The 25670-nt window shown below is 45.0% G+C and overlaps 1 protein-coding gene across 2 annotated transcripts in view; it reads left to right on the top strand.

Moving 5' to 3' along the window:
- adck1 (aarF domain containing kinase 1) overlaps positions 1-25670 on the top strand; it is a 79185-nt gene that overhangs the window by 3981 nt on the left and 49534 nt on the right. Inside the window, exons 3-4 of one of the 2 annotated variants that reach the window (XM_052085762.1) lie at positions 832-915; positions 23870-24073. In XM_052085762.1, the coding sequence (XP_051941722.1) occupies positions 832-915; positions 23870-24073 (288 nt within the window). The remainder of the gene's footprint in view (positions 1-831; positions 916-23869; positions 24074-25670) is intronic. The other variant, XM_052085763.1, reaches the window with a different exon arrangement.

The raw sequence follows: 25670 nt of genomic DNA, 5'->3' as shown, positions 1-25670 counted from the left end.
GAAACGTGAAATGAATTGCAACTGCTCAGTGAATAACTTTTAACTGTATGCATGTTATAATCAAGATGGCTTGTTGTATGTTTTAATCTAGTTGTATGTTAGCTTAGCCTGTAGTATTTAGCCTGACATTTTGTCTACAGCTAAGTAAATTTTTACTGATTTTGGAAATATAATTAAAGAAGGCTGTGTGCCAGAGCTTATCAGTTTGCACGTTGCTGGGTTCATTCATGTAAATGGACCCATTCAAGGATTGATCTGGTGACGTACGCGCTGCTTGTGAACATTTTCACCACAAACTTCACTATTACATCCATTGTAATTTGGTACTGATGAAATTTTAAGTATAGTTAAGTGTTGTTGTAAAACACTAAAAGCGTACTGTGTGTACTATAACTAGGCGGCGACAGCCGGCGGGTGGCTCTATCCCGCTTAAAACCAGGAGATGGACATGTGAAATAGAGTTCCTTGCTGCATCGCTTCAAGAAACACCTACGTCTATTGACCAATCAGATGACAGTGATGTCTCAGCCCTCCTCAATCTGTGTTCTAGAACCAGGTTGAGGAACAATTTCATTGAAACCGTTCAGCCTCGAAAAAGTGTCATGCAAAAGCAACCAGGCTATTTGGGATCAAGCCAGTACCATCGAAAATTGGCTGAATTGGCTTTATGAAAAATAAACAGCACTGGTGGACACTTTGTAGCAGATGATAAATTAGAACATGCTTCATGTTGGCATTTTCTCGAATGATTCTCCAAATTATTGATATAAGCCCTACTAAAATTGTATGCATCCTACTCATTTCTTTACAAGTTTTTTTGTTTTTCTGCAGACTGCTGTCATCAGCTATGACTATCTGACTGCTTTCAAATATGTGGAATATGGCACAGAGGAATATTGGGCCCTCAAGTCCAAGGTACAGTAGATCCACGAAAAACATTTTGCATTTGACCAGTAATGAAGTGTGATCATGAAAAGCGAGGTGAAATCAAGCCTTGTTTTCTGATTAGAATGAAACGAAATGCCCAAACTGAATGAAAATGCTCTATATAAACACCTCAATCAGAATAAACAGGCCAAATCCACGAGGAATTTCGTTCGGATTAATAGGAGTGGTAGGCATATGGATCAATGGGAGTAGCGAGCCTTTGTCCTCTCTGCACATGCTCTGTCTTGACAGAACTGGTCTGTTACTTGGGAGTATGTTTTTAGCTACTACTACAATTTGTCTTTGTCGTGCTGTTGCTTTCAAAAGTGTACAAACAATCACGACTGCTACAGAGACAACTGATCTCCATTTTGAAAAATCTTGTGATGTTTCCTTAGATCTTCACATATCACACATTTGTAAAACATGACTGTTCTGATTGAATGTAGTACCATCTACACACCAGATTGGAATAGATCACCTCACACATAAACAGTGAACCAGAAATCTTAATTTTGCAAGGATTCAAATTGGAATGAGAAAAAAAGTCTGCATGTAAAACCTGGTTACACAGGATGTGAATGAGATAGTGTCTGCATACTTTGTTGTTTATGACGTAGATAATATTCATTATAATCCCCTACATCAGAGGTCCCCAACCACCAGTCTGCGGACCGGTTCCGGGTCACGGCCAATTTGTTACTGGGCTGCACAGAAACAGACCTGTGAGCTGTCATCTTGCCATTAGACGTGGTGGAAATGTGCTCTAGCCAATCAGGGTGTTTCTTCTAACATTGGTTTGCAAGTTGAAATAAACAGAATCCACCAATATATGAAAGTAGAAGCAGGATACACAATGTAAGAGTAACAAATTGACCAAACGTACACCTAAACACGCAGCTGATGGGCAGCCATGACTTCTGAAAATCAAGCTATTTTGCAAAGAGAAGTTCCTCCCCTCGCCATACTTCCAAAGCGATGTGGAGGACAAAGCTATTGTATGTCGTCAAAAACAAGACATTACAAGAAAAAGAAAAAAAACAAACAAAAAGTGCCAGCTCTGTCCTGGGATGCTCTCTGAACACTCTGGAGGAGGTGGGCAACAGGAGGATGCTAGCTAAGCTAACAGCTATGAGGAACAGACCCTCCGACCCCTCCAGGCAACCCAAACAGCGCTGGTCACTGAAATTCCCTATAGGCTGACACTGCTGTGGATGCCGGGAACGGGGAGCAGCAGACATGCAGTCAGGAACACTAGGGGTTGTGAAAATCCTAGTAAACCTGTAAAACTGTAGTCTTGTCTCGCGAGCCCAAACCGACCACTCCAGAACTGAGGAGTTCCCTCGGTATCACAGGGACCCACCTGAGAGCTCTCCAAAAGGGCTGTCACAAAGGCAACTGCACAAACCAGACCTGGCAGTATGCTTGAACCAGGAAAGATAATCCACGCCCACGTTCTCCAGACAAGGATGCAGTAGAAGCTTCAAGGTCAAGCATCTGATCTTACATCATGCATATCCGCCAACGCCCGACCATGCACTGGGAGCTGGGAGTCCCAGTATCACTCCACTAGTCAAATAGTCCGAAAAACCAGGGGTAGAAAAAGGAGAAGAGGGGGAAGTCCATGCCTGAAGAAAGCACTTTGAGGTGACTGGTACAGCTGGGGCACATCCAACATTTGACACGGAAAGACATGTCGTAAAGCAGCCTGCATCGAGCCATCCTCTGATTCACACTACAAATTCCTCGTAGAGGGCACCCAAAACAACGGAGGACCACCCAACTCCTGAAATATTGAAACAACACTCAGAGGCAGCCAGAGAAACTGCATCAACATCCCGGGGAAGCACAGGCGGGGCGAACACCTCCAATACTGCAGCAGAGTCAGAAAGGACTCTTCTGCGTTCCACAGAGAACCTTCACTTGGAGGAATGGAGGGCAGCAGCAAGAGCATGCCAGCATTTAAAATGTCCCTGCTGACCACTGCAATAGGTGACGAAAGCCCTTGACCTGCAACCTCCAGATTGTGAGGCACGTCTTGGACAGATCGACAAGACAGGCAAGCCTCAATGCGAGCAGAGCTGTGGCACCTCTGACAGAGGTCGGCCTGGTCACCCGTGGCCCCAACGAGTCAACCACAGTCAACACAAGGAGGGAAAGGATGGGAAATCTTTTTAGCAAAGATGACCTGAAGGGTCCACACACTAAGCCAAAGACTGGGGGTCTTTGGGCCCACTGGTGGCAAAACAAGTGTTGGAAGAAACCTGACACCAAAAAGAGCGATAGGCCCAGGGAAGGGGGCATGTAGCACGGCAGACACTAGAGGGAAGTGTGAAAACCACGTGGAAAGCTGAAATGCTGCAGGCAGGAAAGAGGATGCAATCCTGCCTGAAGCACACAGCGATTAACAAGGCAAGCCTGCTGGGGAAAGTGGGCAGTAGAAAAGGAGACAGAGGTACGTGACACCCTAAACTAGGAGAAGGGGCGAAAACCACAGCCATCACTAGCAGAGGCCGTACATGACAGATTGCCCTGCAAAAACGGTAATGGTAGTTGTCACGCTACATCAAGGCAACATGCCGGCGAAACCATGGCAGCGCTAGCCTTTATGACTCAGCAACAGGGCTGTGATGACACAAGCGAACGTGTGCAGAAAACCACATAGCATCTCTGCCAGAGAAAAGCCAACGGCGATGGAGTCCATTGCCGGACGGCGTTAGCAAGCACACAAATCCACACTGCGACATACAGCAAACAAAAGTGAGATGAGATCATCGAACCAGCACCTCACCTTGTGAAGTACCGTCACACAGAGCAATGAACATACAGAAGTTCACCTCGGCGAACACAAACAAAGCCGTCGCAACTGTCGGACAGTGGAAAACACATCTTCAACTCCAACCAACGTTTTCTGATGGCTGCAATGTACAAAAAAAGCTAAATAGAACAAGCATCTGTGGTCCGGAGGGAAAAGGGAAACCCAGTGGCACGCAAGCGAACTCATGAGAAAGTTCTGAGTGACTGTCTTCCAGTGCCACAAGCTTTCATCCACACCCTGAATCACCCGGGTCATTCAAGATGTTTCTTGATATTCATTCTCATTTTGCGCCTGCCCCCTAGTGGTCTGGAAGGACTTGGTTTTCAGAATGTTTTAGTTTGTTTGCAGCATTTCACAGTTTGCAGCACGTTGGCCCCTAACGGCCACCGTACTCATGGTCAGTTTATGTTGTAAAACACAATATATGGTACGGTATATACTTGATGGCGCTTGGCTGTGTCTCACAAGTCTCACTAACGTGGAAGTGGATTTCTTCGCCGCATGTGTCTCCCTCCTTCATTCTCTCTCCCTCCGCAAGATGATTGCCGTCGGCCGGCTTTAGCTGTTTACCGACGCCAGCCTCACACATTGGTTAGCACTAGCGCTGGGCAATGTATCGTTATCCTATCATTGAGAAATGAACATGGCGGCGTACGCACCCGCAGCGGCTCCTCTTGTTGTCTGGTGTCTGTTAAAGAGGGCGGAAATTTCATCTGTGCTGACGCAGTACATTTGACTATAAAGTTGTTCTTGATACTTGATTCAACATGTTAATATTGAAATGAAGATGTCATGCCAACTTGCCACGTTTGGACTGCATGTACAGCTCAGTCCAACCAAACACATAACTCCTTTCAATTTTAGTTATTTGTTGCAAATCAGAAGGAGAAAAATACTATGAAAGAAAAGTCTGGGAAAAGTCTCCCTTATTCCCAGATATTCTTTTATTACAGCGCATTCATTTTTAAATGATTTATCATATCATTTTAATATCATACAAATCCGGCATTTGAAGAGGTGTATGTAAATGTTTTGTATCCACCGTATGCACACGCATACACACACTCATGCACCGCACACACCTAAGAGGACATATCTCAAGCTTTATGAAGAGAGACAAGATCCACTTTTTCTTCAAAGCATATGCGGATTTCAGCGGGAGGGCGAGTCAGCGGCATTGGGGGACGAATAGATACTGATGTCTAATGAGCCCTTTGCTTCCTCAGCTGCATAAGAAAACGGCGAGCATGAGCGCACAGGCAGTTCGGCGGGGGGAAGCGGCCATTTTGAAAAGTGTCCTTTCATTACAGAGATAAAAGGGAGAACAAAATGCCGATTCACTCTGTGCATCTGCACAGTATCATGCAAATTTTATTGCGACGGTCCCCCAAGATTGAATATAAACGAGGATATTCACATATGTTGAAATTGTACTGAATGAAACGGTGATCTAAAGGCATGGTGGGAAAAGGTTTCAAAGCCTGTGAGGATGGTGATTAGTGCCTCATTAGTGTGTTCTCTGTTGATACAATCTTCACGGCATCGGCTCATACGTACATGTGTGCTCTTTTAAATAAACCGCTTATTGTTTAGCAGATGTACGGGTTTGTATTTAGATCAAGCCTCAGATGATTTGATTCCTTTAATGACATTTAATAAAATGTATTATTATTATTATTATTATTATTATTATTGGCGGGTCTTGTAAATTCACGATTTTTTTGACGATGATGAATTCTGGATTGCTTTTGTGTTTTGGTTTTGCCTCCCGACAAGAAGAAAACACTTTTTTTTACAAAAATCATTTGAGTGACAGGACCCAACGTCTTGATTTTGTACACACACTTCTGCAGCTTAAACTAGTCCTTAGAATGAAGCTGTTGTTTTCAAATTCCAGCAATCCCCACTACACCACTGGACATCATCCAGATACTTGTTGCTCTTGATAAAAAGCAACTCTCGTGCTGTTACACTTTTTCATTTATCTGTAAGAGGCTTTAACACCGTGGACCGGACAGTTTTTAAAGTGCAGCATTATCAGTTTTGGTTTGTCACATCATGTGGTCTCCTGGTTTACAAATCATTTGAGTGACAGGACTCAACGTCTTGATTTTGTACACACACTTCTGCAGCTTAAACTAGTCCTTAGAATGAAGCTGTTGTTTTCAAATTCCGGCAAGGGTCTGCAAGTACTTCTCCGTGTCCACTCTTGAGAGAAATTAAAACTTTTTTTGTTCAGAAATAAATTGTCTTGCTTTTTGATATTAAATAGCGACTTGTCACTGCTATTTATATATTACGGACACCTGTTATATACAAAGCTTGACTCTGTGTAGCATACTCCTCTGAGGTTTATTACTAAATGTTGGTCATTAACCCATCACTGTGAACTATACTTCAAAGTAGGATGGCCTTCTTTGTCCACCAGTGGTCCACTTTTATTTCCAAGGCCATTCCTGGCCATCTTACATTTGTAAATTAGTCAAAAGGAAAAGTGTTACTCCTTACAGTTTGCACTCAAATAACTTTTTTTTGCGAACTGGCCGCCCACACTGATTTTTTTTTTTTGGGGGGGGGGGTCTTCTGTCTTCTCTACCCTTTCTATGGGAAAGTTGTTACAAAAGGAAGGGAAATTAATGGAACTTAGCTCATTGAGTGACTTTAAAGCCACACAGAGAATACTTGAGACAACCTCTTTAACCTGTAACTGTTTCATCAAATGTATGCAATTTTAAACTTTGTTGAAACTGAAACTTGACCAGGACTGCCTTGAAAAGGGTTTTAATCTCACATTTCTGATAAAATAACGTTTTAAAAAAAAAAAAATTAAGGGCATACGGGATAATTGACATGGATACACTTCATTTACAAGTACAAAAACATTGTCAGCCATGCATGCTTTTTAGATGCTCCTAGTAAAACGGCCCATAGGGGGCAGCCTATAACAGTATCGACCTCTATAAGAAGTACAGTACCTGATATAAGGAAATATGGGTGGTATTGGCCGAAACTGATATTACTCGTCCATCCCTTGTGATTTGCTTGATGTTACTTACTTACTTACTTACTTATTTACTTACTTATGTTACCTAGATGAAACTTACTGATCTTAAAATACAAATAGAAGGTGTTGGGTGAAGATGATGAGCACAGTAATTGATGATGCACAGTCCTGAGCAGTGCTTTGGCTTGATTGATGGGCCTATGGTGTACATAAAATTAAATAACTAATTGTGAATAATCAAAAATGCAACTCTACAACCACTATCAAGAGCCCTCCTACATTTAAAACTAGCATGTTGTGATTACACTATGTCTAACATTCAATGCTGTTTAGATGATATTTGCCAAGAAAAGATAACATACCTTATGCAAGTCATGCATTGAATTTCTGCTTGTAACAAGTAACTTGACCTCAAATGAGCAAAAGCATAACGTGCCTGATTGCCCTTCTTTTGGTGAACATTGTACTCTCCAACCAGCAGATGCCAGCATTTACCGATTCCTGACAAGCTCAGCAGTGCAGTTCTGCCACCAGACAGATGAGAGTGCTTAGCCTAGATAAAGGGGCCATCTTCACTTCTTCGCTCCTTTTAGGGGAAGATGTGCAAAGAAGGGTGGCGCATGATAAATGCTGACAGTCGTGTGCTGCAGTTTAACAGTCAAACGAGTCTGAGGCGAGGAAATCCTTGGCGGGATGTGGAATACATTTCACTTTGGCTTCCAAACAGCTGTGACAGGGAGATCATTATTGAAAAGCTGATTGCAGCAGCAGCTGCTGCAGTACTTGCTTTTTGTGTGTCATTGATGTGATAGCCGGTGGTGGTAGACTCTGCGTTGTGTTTGAAGAATGCATATCAGGATTTCTTCAGGTTTCGGACGGATTTAATTTCCGATGAAGTTTGCACAAAAAAAGAAATCCACCAGTCAAATTTGGTCTTGTCAAGTGCCTTTCTACTGAGGAGAGCAGCAGTAAAAGGGTGCAGGATGTAGTATAGATTACAGCAAACATATTAACAACCACATATAGCATATCTGACAAAGAAAAATATTAAAATTTGGTCAAATAACATGCCTCTACAGTAGGGAACTCTGGCTCCTCGAGAGCCATATCGCGCCTGTTTTCGAACTCTCCCTACCCCACACACCTGATCCAATTGATGATTGTTTCAGGCTTTGACAAAGCTAGCTGATGAGCTAATCGTTTGAATCAGGTGTGTGGCTCTTGAGGGACCAGAGCGCCCTACTCCTCCTCTACATAGATGAAAAAGACACTAACATTATTAAGTATTTCACAGTAAATAACTCGAAAGCAAACCACAAAAAAATCTCTGTTCATAAGGATGCTTACCATGGAGAACAACAGTAAAAAGAGAGAAGTAGAGATGAAGTCGGGAGACACACTGGACATAATGTCCCACATATGGACCCTGGAGGCGACATTCAGGAAACCTGTAAGATTGTTATTATTCCGAGTTACACAGATTTCATATAATATAATGCATCAACTATATACAATGCAGCGAGGAGGTTTAAATACAGTCAACAACCCTTTCAATACTCAAATATTAGCAATATTACGTAGTCTCTCCAGCGCGCCTCTAGTCGTCCCCTTGGGGCCTCCTGCCAGTGGGACATGGCAAGGAAAACCGCACCACCGAGGTTTCCAGGAAGAATCCTAATCAGATGCCCAAGCCATGTCATCTGGTTCTTCTTGACGTGGAGAAGATTGTTATTATTCCGAGTTACACAGATTTCATATAATATAATGCATCAACTATATACAATGCAGCGAGGAGGTTTAAATACAGTCAACAACCCTTTCAATACTCAAATATTAGCAATATTACGTAGTCTCTCCAGCGCGCCTCTAGTCGTCCCCTAGGGGCCTCCTGCCAGTGGGACATGGCAAGGAAAACCTCACCACCGAGGTTTCCAGGAAGAATCCTAATCAGATGCCCAAGCCATGTCATCTGGTTCTTCTCGACGTGGAGAAGTGGCTCAACTCTGAGGCCCTCCTGGATGACCGATCTTCTCCCCTTATCTCTAAGGGAGCCTGGACACCCTGCGAAGAAAACTCATTTTGGCTGCTTGTATCCGGGATCTCGTTCTTTCGGTCATGACCCGTAGCTCCTGACCATAGGTGAGAGTCGGAAGGTAGATTGACCGGTAAATTGAGATCTTCGCCTTTTGCGTGTCTTCACCACGACAGACCAATACAAAGTCTTCATCACAGCTCACGCTGCACCGATCCGCCTGTCGATCTCCCGTTCCATCCAGCCCTCACTTTTGAACTCACCCCTGACCCGAAAAGGGCACTCCACCCTTCTCCGACTGAGGACCATTGTTTCAGATTTGGAGGTGCTGATTCTCATCCCAAACGCTTCATACTCAGCTGCAAACTGCTCCAGTGAGTTTTGGAGATCCTGGCCTGAAGAAGCCAACATCACCACATCATCTATAAAAATCAGAGTTGCAATAGTGAGGCCACCAAACCAGACTCCCTCAACACCTCGGATGCGCTTAGAAATTATGTTAATAATAATAATGCATTACATTTGCAAGCGCCTTTCACAACACTCAAGGACACTTTACAACCAAGAGCAATAATAAAACCACAGATAAAATTATAAACAATAAAAGAAAGATTTAAGGTGGATAAGCAAGTCTGAATAGGTGGGTTTTGAGCTGGGTTTTGAATATGGAAATGGAAATATGGGGTGACAGCTGCAGTTTTGAAGAGCACAGGAACAATTCCAGTCGACAGAGAGGAATGGATAATGGCTGAGATGAAGGGAAGCAGAGAGGGTAGGCAAGATTTGACCAGAACTGTGGAGAGATGACAGGAGGAAGTCTTGGATTTAATGATGAGGTCTGAAATTAATGAGAGATGGGGGAGTTCAAAAGAAGAGAACAGTTTGCAAGGGGTGAGAAGGTCAGAGGAGCTTAAACAGCTTAAACATACGGCATGCATGCGCTCACTCTAACACGTTAGCTTGAAGCATACGGTAGCATGCCAAGACATACAGATAAGATAAAAACACATTTTTAAAAAGGCAACGAAAGCAGAACTGAGTTCGGGTGTATTTTATTTAGCCATCGTACAATGTTCTCACGTTTTTCGATAAATCATCACCCAGAAACCCCTCCGTGAGTCGTCACCTTACCGTGGTGGAGGGGTTTGTGTGTCCCAATGATCCTAGAAGCTAAGTTGTCTGGGGCTTTATGCCCCTGGCAGGGTCACCCATGGCAAACAGGTTCTAGGTGAGGGGCCAGACAAAGCACGGCTCAAAAGACCCCAATGATGATAAAAATAAATGGATCTAGGTTTCCCTTGCCCGGACGCGGGTCACCGGGGCCCCCCTCTGGAGCCAGGCCTGGAGGTGGGGCTCGTTGGCAGGCGCCTGGTGGCCGGGCTTACACCCATGGGGCCCGGCCGGGCACAGCCCGAAGAGGCAACGTGGGTCCCCCTTCCCATGGGCTCAGCACCCATGAGAGGGGCCAAAGGGGTCGGGTGCAATGCGAGCTGGGCGGCAGCCAAAGGCGGGGACCCTGGCGGTCCGATCCTCGGCTGCAGAAGCTAGCTCTTGGGACATGGAATGTCACAAGTCTGGCAGGGAAGGAGCCCGAGCTGGTGTGTGAGGCAGAGAATTTCCGACTGGATATAGTCGGACTTGCCTCCACACACAGCCTGGGTTCTGGTACGAGTTCTCTCGAGAGAGATTGGACTCTCTTCCACTCTGGAGTTGCTCACGGTGAGAGGCACAGAGCAGGTGTGGGAATACTCATTGCCCCCCGGCTCAGTGCCTGTACATTGGGGTTCACACCGGTAGACGAGAGGGTTGCCTCCCTCCGCCTTCGGGTGGGTGGACGGGTCCTGACTGTTGTTTGTGCATATGCACCAAACAGCAGCTCAGCATACCCACCCTTTTTGGAGTCCTTGGAGGGTGTGCTGGAGAGTACTCCTGCTGGGGACTCCATTGTTCTGCTGGGGGACTTCAATGCTCACGTGGGCAATGACAGTGATACCTGGAGGGGCGTGATTGGGAGGAACGGCCCCCCCGATCAAAACCCGAGTGGTGTTTTGTTATTGGACTTCTGTGCTCGTCACGGATTGTCCATAACGAACACCTTGTTCAAACATAAGGGTGTCCATATGTGCACTTGGCACCAGGACACCCTAGGCCGCAGTTCGATGATCGACTTTGTAGTTGTATCATCGGATTTGCGGCCGCATGTTCTGGACACTCGGGTGAAGAGAGGGGCGGAGCTGTCAACTGATCACCACCTGGTGGTGAGTAGGCTCCGATGGTGGGGGAAGATGCCGGTCCGTCCTGGCAGACCCAAACGTATAGTGAGGGTTTGTTGGGAGCGTCTGGCGGAATCCCCTGTCAGAAGGAGTTTCAACTCCCACCTCCGACAGAGCTTTTCCCATGTTCCGGGGGAGACGGGGGACATTGAGTCCGAGTGGACCATGTTCCGTGCCTCTATTGTTGAGGCGGCCAATCTGAGTTGTGGCCGTAAGGTGGTTGGTGCCTGTCGTGGCGGCAATCCCCGTACTCGCTGGTGGACACCAGCAGTAAGGGATGCCGTCAAGCTGAAGAAGGAGTCCTATCGAGCCTTTATGGCCTGTGGGACCCCAGAGGCAGCTGACGGGTATCGACTGGCCAAGCGGACCGCGGCTTCGGTGGTCGCCGAGGCAAAAACCAGAGCGTGGGAAGAGTTCGGTGAGGCCATGGAAGCCGACTTCCGGACGGCTTCGAGGAAATTCTGGTCCACCATCCGACGTCTCAGGAGGGGGAAGCAGTGCGCCACTAACACTGTGTACAGTGGGGATGGGGCGCTGCTGACTTCGACTCGGGACGTTGTGAACCGGTGGGCAGAGTACTTCGAAGACCTCCTCAACTCCACCAACACGCCTTCCTTGGAGGAAGCAGAGCCTGGGGACTCTGAGGTGGGCTCTCCTATCTCTGTGGTTGAAGTCACCGATGTGGTTAAAAAGCTCCTCGGTGGCAAGGCCCCAGGGGTGGATGAGATCCGCCCGGAGTTCCTCAAGGCTCTGGATGTTGTGGGGCTGTCCTGGTCGACACGCCTCTGCAACATCGCGTGGTCAACAGGGAGAGTGCCTCTGGATTGGCAGACCGGGGTGGTAGTCCCTCTTTTTAAAAAGGGGGACCGGAGGGTGTGTTCCAACTACAGAGGGATCACACTCCTCAGCCTCCCTGGTAAGGTCTATTCAGGGGTGCTGGAGAGGAGGGTCCGTCAGGAAGTCGAGCCTCAGATTGAGGAGGAGCAGTGTGGTTTTCGTCCCGGCCGTGGAACAGTGGACCAGCTCTACACCCTTAGCAGGGTCCTTGAGGGTATGTGGGAATTCGCCCAACCAGTCTACATGTGTTTTGTGGACTTGGAGAAGGCGTTTGACCGTGTCCCTCGGGGAGTTCTGTGGGGGGTGCTTCGTGGGTATGGGGTACCGAACCCCCTGATACGGGCTGTTCGGTCACTATACCACCGATGTCAGAGTTTGGTTCGCATTGCCGGCAGTAAATCGGAATTGTTTCCAGTGGGGGTAGGACTGCGCCAAGGCTGCCCTTTGTCGCCGATTCTGTTCATAACCTTTATGGACAGAATTTCTAGGCGCAGCCGAAGCGTTGAGGGGGTCCGTTTTGGGGGCCTCAGTATTACATCCCTGCTTTTTGCAGATGATGTGGTGCTGTTGGCTCCTTCAAACGGGGCTCTCCAACTCTCACTGGAGCGTTTCGCAGCCGAGTGTGAAGCGGTTGGGATGAAAATCAGCACCTCCAAATCTGAAACCATGGTCCTCAGTCGGAAAAGGGTGGAGTGCCCCCTCCGGGTCGGGGAGGAGATCTTACCCCAAGTGGAGGAGTTCAAGTATCTTGGGGTCTTGTTCACGAGTGGGGGTAGGAGGGAGCGGGAGATCGACAGGCGGATCGGTGCAGCGTCTGCTGTGATGCGGACGTTGTATCGGTCTATCGTGGTGAAGAAGGAGCTGAGCCAAAGGGCGAAGCTCTCAATTTACCGGTCGATCTACGTCCCAACCCTCACCTATGGTCACGAGCTATGGGTCGTGACCGAAAGAACGAGATCCCGGATACAAGCGGCTGAAATGAGTTTTCTCCGCAGGGTGTCCGGGCTCTCCCTTAGAGATAAGGTGAGAAGCTCAGTCATCCGGGAGGGGCTCAGAGTCGAGCCGCTTCTCCTCCACATCGAGAGGAGCCAGATGAGGTGGCTTGGGCATCTGATTCGGATGCCACCTGAGCGCCTCCCCGGTGAGGTGTTCCGGTCATGTCCCACCGGGAGGAGACCCAGAGGAAGACCCAGGACACGCTGGAGAGACTATGTCACCCAGCTTGCCTGGGAACGACTCGGGATCCCCCGGGGAGAGCTGGAAGAAGTAGCTAGGGAGAGGGAAGTCTGGGCTTCCCTGCTAAAGCTGTTGCCCCCGCGACCCGGCCCCGGATAAGCGGTAGATGATGGATGGATGGATGGATCACCCAGAAATCCATCAAAGTCCTCATCCTCTGTATCAGAAGCAGAGGACTGCACATCTCAGTTGTCATTGAATGCATCACATGCTAGTGTGAGTTGCTACGCATTGCCGAGCGGAAAGAAGGAGTAGCAACAGCAAAGTCAACATTTCTCTCGTGTGAAGCTTTCCCACATTTGAAAGTAAAGAACAGAGCGAAACATGGTGGCACCGCGTGTGTGTGTAGAAAGATTTGAACAATTGTGCAAGTACCGTAATCCATCAAAAACGCCGCGTTCCCTCTCGTTGTTGCGTATTGTGGCGTAACTCGCCAAGCGCTGCCTCTCACTCTTTGTAAAGTTGTGTTTGCCACCGATCATCCATTGTTCGCATGCCGTTTGCAACTTTACTTTGAACGCCCGGTTGATGCCAATGTCCAGCGGTTGGAGTTCTTTAGTCAAGCCTCCGGGAATAACGGCAAGCTCAGAGTTCATTTGCTTGACTTGTTTTTTCACCGCTGCTGTGAGATGGGGACGCATGCCAAAAGCATAACCGGTGGCTTTCTTATCTTATCTTATCTTTAAGTTTGAACTGAGCTTCGTAGGCGTGTCTTTTTGTCGAATTTATTTTCAGGGGTTCTTAGAAACTAAAACCGGAGTTGTTTTGCAACCATGCACGTTGCCACACTCTGTACAAGTGTTGGTACTGGCTTGAGGCGTCCACTTACACGCCCACCCTTCACCATTGGCGGACTAGCTTGCCTGTCCTCGCTCTCCCTCTCCCTCTCTCTCTCTCTCCCTTTCCATATATGTATATATACACGCCCACCCTTCCCTGATTGGCCGACTTCTTTCCCGCATGCCTGGCCACAGTCACTTCCGCCTTTTCTCTATATAAACAGCGTGTCGGCTGTCAGTCAGATTTTGGAACTCAGCGCATATAAAGGACGTTCCGCACCATAAGGCGTCCTGTCCATTTTGGAGAAAATTTAAGACTTTTAATGGCGCCTTATAGTCGTGAAAATACGGTAGATAAAAAAGTAAAAAGAAAGAAGTCAGTCTTCATTCAACACAGTTATTATGTTCAAGGGAGTAGGATGAAGTAAAAAACTTATCTAGTCCTGCCCCGTTATGTGTTTATATCTACTAAATCATTTTTATATCAATCAGAAAAGAAAAAGTAAGAAGAAGTCTCCATTCTACTTCCCGACGGACCCTCCTCTCCAGCACCTCAGACTAGATCTTACTGGGGAAGATGAGGAGACATCCGTCGGTCCCCCTTCTTAAAAAGAATCATCGAACTGCAGCCAAGGGTGTTCTTGTGCCAAACCCACATATGGACACCCTTATGTTTGAACATGGTGTTCGATGTGGACAATCTGTGATGAGCACATAAGTCCAATAACAAAACACCAGCCGAGTTCTGATCAAGGGTCGTTCCCAATAACACGCTTCCAGGTCTCACTGTCACTGCGAACATGAGCATTGAAGTCCCCCCCAGCAGAACGATGGAGCCCATAGCAGGGGTGCTCACCAGGACACTCGCCAAGGACTTTAAAAAGGGTGGGTACTCTGAGCTACTGTTTGATGCATAGCCACAAACAACAGTCAGTTTATATACATCGATATGTATCTGTGGATACGTGTGTGTATGTTTGAGCGTGCGTATTTGTTATCGCCATGTTATCGCATCTCGCCCATCTCCGCTTTGTTGCAGTAGCCCATTTGTCATCAAGGTGCTCTGGTTCCCCAGCACCTGACGCAGACCTTGTTTGGCCGGGCGACGTCTGAGCCGGCATGTCATTCATTTTATTGTCTCTCATCATTGTATGAGGTAGGCATTAGCGTGAATCATCTTGCCCAAGGACCCACACTGGATGGTGCTCATTTTTTTCCCCCAAGTGGGATTCGAACCACCGTCTCCCGTATGCTAAACCGATGCCTTACCAACTGAGATATCCAGCCGCAAGGATTCTGCGCAGAACCCTCAAGCTTCCTGGCCTCTGGTAGGGGACCCGAGCTTAATGAGGGACGGACACCACCCATGGGGTGAGACATGGATTGATTATAAATAAACTCCTATTACAGTGTGTGAACCATCCTATATATATATATAAATTAAAGTTCCTCGTGGTTCGAATCCCGCTTGGGGCAAAAAAATGAGAACAGCACTGCACATTTCTGGACTGAGATGTCCGATATTGTTCCCGGGATCTGTTGCAACCACTCATCTAGTTTGGGGTTCACTGCCCCGAGTGGTCCGACCATCACAGACACGATTGTCACCTTTACCTTCCAGGCTCTCTCGAGCTCCTCTCTGAGCCCTTGGTATTTCTCGATTTTCTTGTGTTCCTTCTTTCTGATGTTTCCATCACTTGGGACCGCTACATCCACCGCAACGGCTTTCCTCTGCCCTTTATCTATGATCATGATATCTTGTTGGTTCGCCATTACCATCTTGTCATTCTGGATCTGGAAGTCCCACAGGATCTTCGCTCTGTCATTCTCCACCACCTTCGGAGGTGTTTCCCATTTTGACCTTGGGGTTTCCAGTCCATACTGCGCACAGATGTTTCGGTAGACTATGCCAGCCACCTGGTTATGGCGTTCCATGTAGGCTTTCCCTGCCAGCATCTTACACCCTGCAGTTATGTGTTGGATCATCTCAGGGGCCTCTTTGCACAACCTACACCTTGGGTCTTGTCAGAATCAGAATCAGAATCAGAATCATCTTTATTGGCCAAGTATGTAGAACACACAAGGAATTTGTCTCCGGTATAACACGCTGCACTAGTATCATCGTAAACAACAAAATCATTGAACCATTTTAGAGTAACCACTAGTTTTGAAGTACCATTTTGTGGTGCAAGAAGAGTGACTGTCAGTGACTGTTTAAGGAGTTAATGGCTAGAGGGAAGAAGCTGTTTAAGTGTCTACTGGATTTGGTGCGCATGGATCTGTAGCGTCTGCCTGAGGGGAGTGGCTGAAAAAGGTGGTGGGCAGGGTGCGGGGGATCCAGGAGGATGTGGTATAACTCCTGAGCAGCCAGGATGAGTGCCTCTGTGCTGTCCTTCAGGCCAGCCCTCTCGAGCCATTGATAGGACTTCTTGAGATCGGCCACTTCAGTTATGGTCCGGTGGTACATCCCGTGTAGGGGCTTGTCCTCCCATGGTCCCTCTTCCAGCGCCTCATCATCTGTTCCCCATTGTCTGAGACATTCTCTGAGTACGTCATCCGTTGTAGCCTTCTCCTTGATGTATTCATGGAGCTTGGATGTTTCGTCCTGGACAGTGGCTCTCACACTCACTTGTACCCGGCCTCCTTCCTTTCGGCTTGCGTAAAGTCTCAGGGTGCTGGATTTGGAATGGAACCATCCATGCATGGGTAGGAGCTTCCGGGTCTTAACGTCCGTCGTCTGAATTTCTTACTTTGGCCAACTTATTATTCTTGCAGGGTATCTGATAACTGGCAGGGCATAGCTGTTTATTGCCCGGGTCTTATTCTTGCCATTGAGCTGGCTTCTTAGGACTTGCCTCACTCGCTGGAGGTATTTGGCCGTAGCCTCTTTCCTTGTTGCCAGTTCGAGGTTGCCATTGGCTTGTGGTATACCGAGGTACTTGTAGCTGTCCTCAATGTCTGCTATTGTTCCTTCAGAGAGTGAGACCCCTTCAGTACGGACTACCTTTCCTCTCTTCGTCACCATCCGACTACATTTCTCAAACCCGAATGACATCCCGATGTCGCTGCTGTAGATCCTGGTTATGTGGATCTGTGAGTCTGTCCCTTTCGCTCCTAGCATACAGCTTTATGTCATCCATGTAGAGGAGATAACTGATCGTAGCTCCATTTCTGAGGTGGTATCCATAGCCTGAGGCTATGGGCTATAAGATAAGATAAGAAAACCTTTATTAGTCTCGCAATGGAGAAATTCCCAATTCAAAGCAGCAAAGTTATGAAAGGAAGAAGTAGAACAACAAAATATAGGAGCTGCTGGAAAGGCAGCCACTCTCGCGGCGCCATTTTGAAGTCAAAAATAACACAACACAACACATAGGACACAGACAGTCGCGCAATCTTCACCACTTTTCTGCATACACTTTGTTGTCTGAAGCAGTTATAGATGAAAGATGAGAGGATCAAAGTGTCCTTTCACCAGTGGGTCAGAGACGTCATGCTGAAAATGTGCACATGTCGGCTACAAGCTAAGTTTTGAAAGCAAACACGAAGCCACTATGAGGCCATATATACAGTATACTGTATATATATATACAGTATACTGTATATATGGCCTCATAGTTCAGTAGAAGTGAACTAATCTCTTTTCGTCAATTTGTGCAAATGTAATCTACCCCATTTTAGCACCGCTAGTAAACTGTATTGCTATAGGACTTGGAAACATGCGCACAAACACTAAGCATGCATGCCATTCCCCACCCCCCTTTTTTGTGCTTGGCAGTCCGACTTGCCTCAGTGAGCCGAAAAACGACCTAATCATCGGCACCCTAATCATAAAATGGGGCTTCTTCACCGTCTTCTAATCCTCGTCATTAAATCCCGGTGTTGCAACAGAAATCATTTACTGCAGCTGTGCTCTCAATATAGGAACAGCTGCCCAAACAGCATACAATGAGCTCACCTTTGACTCTTCGCTTTTCAAGAAGTCAGTACTGAATATCCATTGTTGTCTCCTCTATTTGCTGCACACACTGTTTAACATCCAGGAGCCACCCTCTCTCTTGCAAAATGATTATTTTTAAACAGAATGTAATTATTATTGCCTGTTATTAATTGTTGTTGACTGTTCTTTGAATTGTGATTCATTCACAATTGGTTTACCACAGTTACTAAGATGTCACCAGCGAATATACATTTATATTTTTTCGAAATTTTAGAAACCCACTTTTATTTCTTTGCTTTACTTTTAAATGTTTTTAAAGTTTTCTGTTGATGTGTTTCAATGTCAGAGAACGTACGTTCTAATATTTTTTGTAAGCTACTTTTCTCTGCTTTGCTTTTGAATATCGTTCACTGTTCCTTGTCAATGCTTGTAGTTGTTTTGGCTCTACTTGTGTGACGCACATACAGTACATTTGACAATAAAGCTTATCCAATCCAATCCACATTGAGTTGACTTGTGTTTGAAATGTGCCATATAAATAAAAATGCCTTGCGTTGCATTGCCTTGCTTTGCCTCCCAGCGAATATAGGCCTAGATTCTCAACTCAACTTGACTCAACTGTATTTATAGAGCACTTTCAAACAGCATCGCTGCATACAAAGTGCTGTACATGGAGCAACTAACAACACAACGGTATGTACAACAATAAAGCAATAAATCAATCACAAAGATGGTAGAAGGCACCAAACAGTAAAACTAAGATTTTAAGAGTTTTGAGGCGGGTTTTAAAGATGGGCAGCAAGGGGGTTGCCGAATGTTCAGTGGCAGGTCATTCCAGAGAGAGGGACCAGCAACAGAAAAGGCTTGATCCCCTCTGAGCCTCCGTTTAGTTCTTGGTACTTCTAGTAATGTCTGGTCTGCAGACCTGAGGCGTTGGGCAGTTGTGAATGGGCGGATGAGCTCAGAGAGGTAAGGTGGTGCGAGGTCATTTAAAGATTTGAAAACAAATAGGATCTTGAAAACAAATCTAAAATGTATAGGGAGACAGTGAAGGGATGCCAGAGTAGGAGTTATGTGCTCCCTCTTACGAGTACCAGTCAAGAGGCGAGCAGCAGCGCTCTGGTTTTGAAACCAACATTTACTGAATGGGCTATTCATGATCATTTACATGTAACGGTATGGCTTCTGGAATTGAAATTATTTTAATGATTTATAAATTGTCTCATAACTTCAGGGTTACCGCTGGATATTATTATTATTATTCCTCGTTCCCTGTGAGTCCCTAAAATAAGTGTTGTTGTCCTAAAATAATATGTTTTTAAAAGATGTGTCTTAAATATCCCCTGTATATACTTGTTACATGTTGTTTTGTGTTTAGTTTTACAATAAAATCTAATGGACATTTCATTGATCCGCTGAACACACACTCAAGAAGGGCAGAGTAATTGTTGCAAGCAAAGTGCTTGGTGCATGAAAGGTGCTTTCACAACACTGCAACGTTTGTAAACACACACATTGACTTTCAGCACATACATTATATTCCTTAATGTTTTTTTGTGAGTGTGAAAAACTCAAATCCAAAACACTGTTAAATGTTGTTTCTTTGCACAGTGCTAAGTTACAGTCCTCTCTAATGTTTGTTTTCATGCTTGTCATTCCACAAATGTATCCAGTCTGCTTTATTTGTTTCCCAGTTTGGGGATTCTATGACTCATGAATTTTTGGTGCGTGGTGGCTCGTGTCAGCCTATGCCAGAATAGAGTCATTTCAAGCTTTCAGAAAACATTATTTCCATGGTGATGTCATTATTGAGCCGTGAGCCAGCCTCGGTGGAACAAAACATACTGATTGCTTGGAAGAGAGGAGTGATGATGAATCAAATGATTAGGCTCCAAGCAGGAGGAAAAGCGAGGTCAGCCCTGCTTCCAGATTGCTTTCAGAAGATGTTATGCCAGAAATAGAGACTTGACTGAGTCAAGTGACATGTCCGTTCAAAGACAGACGGGAACTGTTTTATTATATTATTGCAATCCCGTGTGAATGCTCAAAACTAAGCACAAAGTTGCACAATGGAGAAAAAAAAACATCCATACTGTACATGTATTTGTGTTACATTAAACTGAGCTATTTTTCTCATGAATCTTTCACTTTCTGTTTTGGTGTTGATTGAAGAACATGCAGAATGTCAATGTGGTGGGTTGCAATGGTTCACCGGAGCCAATTTCACGGCTTTTTATTTGCTCTTGTCTCAGGAGAGGGGCTCTCCATAATCATTATCAGATGGTCAGTCAGACTCGGGGGCACCATATATATTATCTGTCTCTCAATGTACTTAGTGATAGACCAATATACAGGTAAATATATATACTGTATGTGTGTATATACAGTATATATCTCCTGTATGTTTGTTTGTATGTATATATATATATATATATATATGTATATATATATATATATATATATGTATATATATATGTTTTGTGTATATATATACACACACGCGCGTGTGTGTGTGTACTGTTTAAAAAAAATACGGCTGATCCTGACACTGATTATTAGTAGTCAAGGAGGCTGATAACCTATATTTGGAGGCAATATTAATTTGCAATACATTCCCATTTCTCCCATTTTTAATAGAAAAGGAAAACATTTGTTTTTTTTCTTTGTTTTGTTTTTTTTTCTTAATTTGGGGGGTTTAACTTACCCCACCACAAACAACAACAAATTTATAAATCTTTTGTCTTCCGCACTCAGGCTTCTATAACTCCTCTTGAAGGTGAAACATCATCTCACATTTTGATTTAATTAACTGATTCCGTGTTCCCGCTTGTGACCACCTGGCGACACATGCTGGCAGCTTGGTGTTTGTCTAAAAGCGCCGCTCAAATCAACTGCACTCATTGTAAGTGCAGTTGATTGGCGGAAGTGGAATATATTTTGGAACCGTTTTTGGGTGGGGGGGTGATTTCATTTCCAATCTTCCCTCGTGACTTTGTGGTTCCATTATTGTGGCTTCAGTCTTTTGTGGGGTTTTCATTTGTGAGCACAACATCATCTGTTTGTTTGTTCGTTTTTTTTGGGGGTGGGGGCTGTCACCTCAACATTTCATCTTCAGCATCTCTCTCTCTCTGAAACATTGATTAATCTTTTACTGCAAATATGTCATTGTCCGGTGTCCGTGCTGTAAACACTGGGCGGGTAATTTAATATTCGTCCGTGTGGCCACACGTAGCTGATTGCCTCGTTCCTCCAAAAGACTTAATGATGCACGTGAGAGGTCGTGGTGACAGTCATGGATACATTTTTAAAAAGGACAACTGCAAACTCCGAATTGGGCTCTGTACAAGATTCTGCCCCGGATGAAGCCCCTAGTGTGAGTGGTGAGAAAAAGAAAGCAAAGACAGTGAGCTCAAGGCAATATAGTGAAAGCTATCTTTCGTATGGATTTACTTTCACCCGGGATGAGACGACGCCTACGCCATTATGCCTGGTGTGTGGCGAGAAGCTATCCAACAGCGCCATGGTGCCGAGCAAGCTTAACCCTCGTAGTCCACCCTTTGCGATAAATGGCAAAATTATGTCTTTGAATCAAAGGCAAAGGCATTCGGAAAAACACGAGAGAGCTGAAACGTATGGGGGGGGTTCTAAAATGGCCGAAATTTCATGACTTCACCGGCTGATAATTCTCAGGCATTGCAGCAATAATAAAAAAGGTTTTGATTCCATAATCTTCACAATTTATATATTTTGCACCATAGAGACCCATTATAATTCATATTTTTGAATGCATCGTAAACCTAATGTGTAAACATGCATTTCACGCGATTTTTACGTCAATCGCTTTGTTTTCGCTTGGACAGAGGTATGCATGCCACATTGTTGGTTTGAGGTCATTCCAATTGTGCAACTTTTAGGTGGCGCCAGAGGATCGCAAATGAGTTTGCCTTTTTGCAGGAGGCTTCAAACCAATGCATTTTACATGAACACATCCGGTCGGGATTGTTAGTAAGGCTTGGTTGGGACCTCCAGACACAATTTTCTTTTTTCCTTTTGCAAAAAATAAAGAATAAAAAATCCCAAAGAACTAATAAAAACTATATATGTATGGATAGCACAGATGCCTCTGAACATTTTGAGTGTTTGAAAAAAAAAAGAATGTTTGTATAACACAACATACATCATTTCCAAAATTGTAAAACGCGTAACTTAAGAGTTTTTTTGTTTCGAAGGACCTAAGGGTTAAACGCCATCTCCAAAGCAGACACTGCTTCAAAACAAGCTGGTTGACTATTGTGTTCGCCAGTGTGTAAATACAGAGAAACAGGCAACCTTTATGAGAAAAACCACAAAGGTAAATGAAAAAGCGCTAAAAGCTAGTTACCTAGGAGCCGAACTCGTTGCTAAATCTAAAAAGCTGCACACTGTGGCAGAGACATTAATACTACCTGCCTGTATAGCCATTGTCAATGAGATGCTCGGCCCTGACGCGTTTAAAGAGATAGCTAAAGTCCCGCTGATAACACAATTTCCAGACGTATTGATGACATGTCTGCAGACATCGAAAGCCATGTTTTCGAGAAGATACGCATCAGTTGGAAATTTGCGTTGCAAGTTGATGAGTCTACGGATACTAGTGGCCATTCTCATCTCTTGTTGATGGAGATGCCATTAGAGAAAACTTCCTATTTTGCAAGGCACTGCCAGAAAAAAAACAACAGGTGAAGAAATTTTTCGGGTCACATCGCAATATCTGGGCTTACGTGGCTAAACTGCACAAGTGTTTGCACTGATGGAGCTGCAGCCATGGTCGGGCGCACCAAAGGCTTTGTGAGCAGAGTGAAGGAAAAAAACCCAGACCTGATTGTTACGCACTGTTTTTTGCACCGTGAGGCCCTCATTGCTAAGACTTTACCAGCAGAACTGGTTCCTGTGTTGGACGATGTGGTGCGCATAGTGAAGTTTGTAAAGACATGACCTCTGAAAAGCCGTATGTTCGCATCTCTGTGTGAGGAAATGGGAGCGGAGCATAAGGCCTTATTGCTCCATACGGAGATCTGATGGTTGTCGCGCGGTAAGATGCTGGCCCCTGTGTATGAGCTGCGAGAGGAACTTAAAATGTTTCTGACAAATGAGAGGTCTAAGTCCTCAAATCTGTTTTCAAGTGATGAGTGGTGCGCAAAGCTGGCATACCTGGCTGACATATTTCATCATCTGAGTGAACTTAACACAAGAATGCAGGGCCGAAATGAAAAGATGTTCCCACTCACAGAGAAATTGCAAAGTACCACTGCTGCGCTGTGTGAGGTAATACGTAAACATTTAAAAAGTCCTGAGAAGACGCTGTCATTTTATTTCTCTTCAGCTTCCACTGACTGCTTTGACTGGGTTAGGGACCCATACAGCTCAGCATCAGCTGTTGGAAAGGACATGACTTTACAAGAGCAGGAGGAACTAACCGAACTGAAACAGGATCGGGTTTAAGTCAAGTCAAGTCAAGTCAACAGTATTTATAGAGCACTTTCGAACAGCCATCGCTGCATACAAAGTGCTGTACATTTAAAGCTAAGATTTGCTGATCTGTACCCCATTCTGGCCAACAAAGCTGTTCTGACATTATTCCCATTTTCCACAACATATTTGTGTGAGCTGAGCTTTTCAAGCTTAAGTTCTATAAAAACTAAAAAAGGAGAGAGTCTGACAGCTGTTAAAGAAGAGCTTTGTTTGTGTCTTTCCTGTATTCCTGCCAGGATATCGGTTTTGTGTTCATCTAAACAGGCCCAGGTTTCACACTGATTGAGTATAAATACACTGAGAAATTATATTTTAATTAAATATACCGTTCAGAGTGTCATTTTATAGCATTTTTGGTTAGTGGTGTGATGCAATTTTTTTTTAATGTAAAAAACGTGCCCTGGCTCAAAAAATGTTGAAATACTCTAACCATCCTTCCACAAAAAGCCATATTTTAAATACATGCATATTAAATACATAAATACATACTCTGTTTTCCTCACCACTTATAGGTACATCGACGTTCAGCAGAGCGTCTTCGAGATCTGTGCTGTGCAAATCGTGGTACCTTTATCAAGGTTGGACAGCACCTTGGTGCACTGGATTATCTCCTTCCGGAAGAGTACACATCCACGCTGAAAGTACTCCATAGTCAAGCTCCTCAAAGCAGCATGGAAGAGATCGAGCAGGTCATCAGAGAGGACCTTGGCAAAGAGGTACATTACAAAAGAAGAAAGTTGTAAGGCGGGGATAACCAACAATGTGCCTGTGAACACATGAGTAACGCACGGACCAAAAATAGCCCACCTGTGATGGGACATTTTATTCAAGCAGGTTGTAGACGTTATATCATATGGTATTTATTTACTTATCATGTGAAATCATTCATATGATCGTTGTTTTCACATACATTGATATAATTGATGAATAAGACAATAATGCTAATTTTGGCATATGTCTTATATCATAAGTGTGTATCAAACTGGTATCTTTTTGTTGCAGACACCTGTTTTAATTTTTGAACACAACTTAGTTGGGGGTACCGGGTCTTCACCAAAAGTACCGTATTTTCACGACTATAAGGCGCCATTAAAAGTCTTAAATTTTCTCCAAAATAGACAGGACGCCTTATGGTGTGGAGCGTCCTTTATATGCGCTGAGTTCCAAAATCTGACTGACAGCCGACACGCTCTTTATATAGAGAAAAGGCGGAAGTGACTGTGGCCAGGCATGCGGGAAAGAAGTCGGCCAATCAGGGAAGGGTGGGCGTGTATATATACATATATGGAGAGGGAGAGAGAGAGAGAGAGAGGGAGAGAGAGGACAGGCAAGGTAGTCCGCCAATGGTGAAGGGTGGGCGTGTAAGTGGACGCCTCAAGCCAGTACCAACACTTGTATAGAGTGTGGCAAGGTGCATTGTTGCAAAACGACTCCGGTTTTAGTTTCTAAGAACCCCTGAAAATAAATTCGACAAAAAGACACGGCTACGAAGTTATGCTTTTGGCATGCGTGCCCATCTCACAGCAGCGGTGAAAAAACAAGTCAAGCAAATGAACTCTGAGCTTGCCGTTATTCCCGGAGGCTTGACTAAAGAACTCCAACCGCTGGACATTGGCATCAACCGGGTGTTCAAAGTAAAGTTGCAAACGGCATGGGAACAATGGATGATCGGTGGCAAACACAACTTTACAAAGAGTGAGAGGCAGCGCTTGGCGAGTTACGCCACAATACGCAACAACGAGAGGGAACGCGGCGTTTTTGATGGATTACGGTACTTGCACAATTGTTCAATTCTTTCTACACACACACACGCGGTGCCACCATGTTTCGCACTGTTCTTTACTTTCAAATGTGGGAAAGCTTCACACGAGAGAAATGTTGACTTTGCTGTTGCTACTCCTTCTTTCCGCTCGGCAATGCGTAGCAACTCACACTAGCATGTCATGCATTCAATGACAACTGAGATGTGCAGTCCTCTGCCTCTGATACAGAGGATGAGGACTTTGATGGATTTCTGGGTGATGATTGATCGAAAAACGTGAGAACATTGTACGATGGCTAAATAAAATACATCCGAACTCAGTTCTGCTTTCGTTGCCTTTTTAAAAACGTGTTTTTATCTTATCTGTATGTCTTGGCATGCTACCGTATGCTTCAAGCTAACGTGTTAGAGTGCGCGCATGCATGCCGTATGTTTAAGCTGTCGTATGTTTTACCACTGTAAAACTGCGGCCATTCGTACGGTGCGTCCTGTGTATGTGTACAATACAGAAATGTCACCCATTAATGAAACTGCGGCCATTAGTACGATGC

This window comes from Hippocampus zosterae, chromosome 14 (genome assembly GCF_025434085.1).
Source record: "Hippocampus zosterae strain Florida chromosome 14, ASM2543408v3, whole genome shotgun sequence".
Lineage (NCBI taxonomy): Eukaryota > Metazoa > Chordata > Actinopteri > Syngnathiformes > Syngnathidae > Hippocampus > Hippocampus zosterae.
This window is presented reverse-complemented; position numbering and strand designations above follow the sequence as displayed.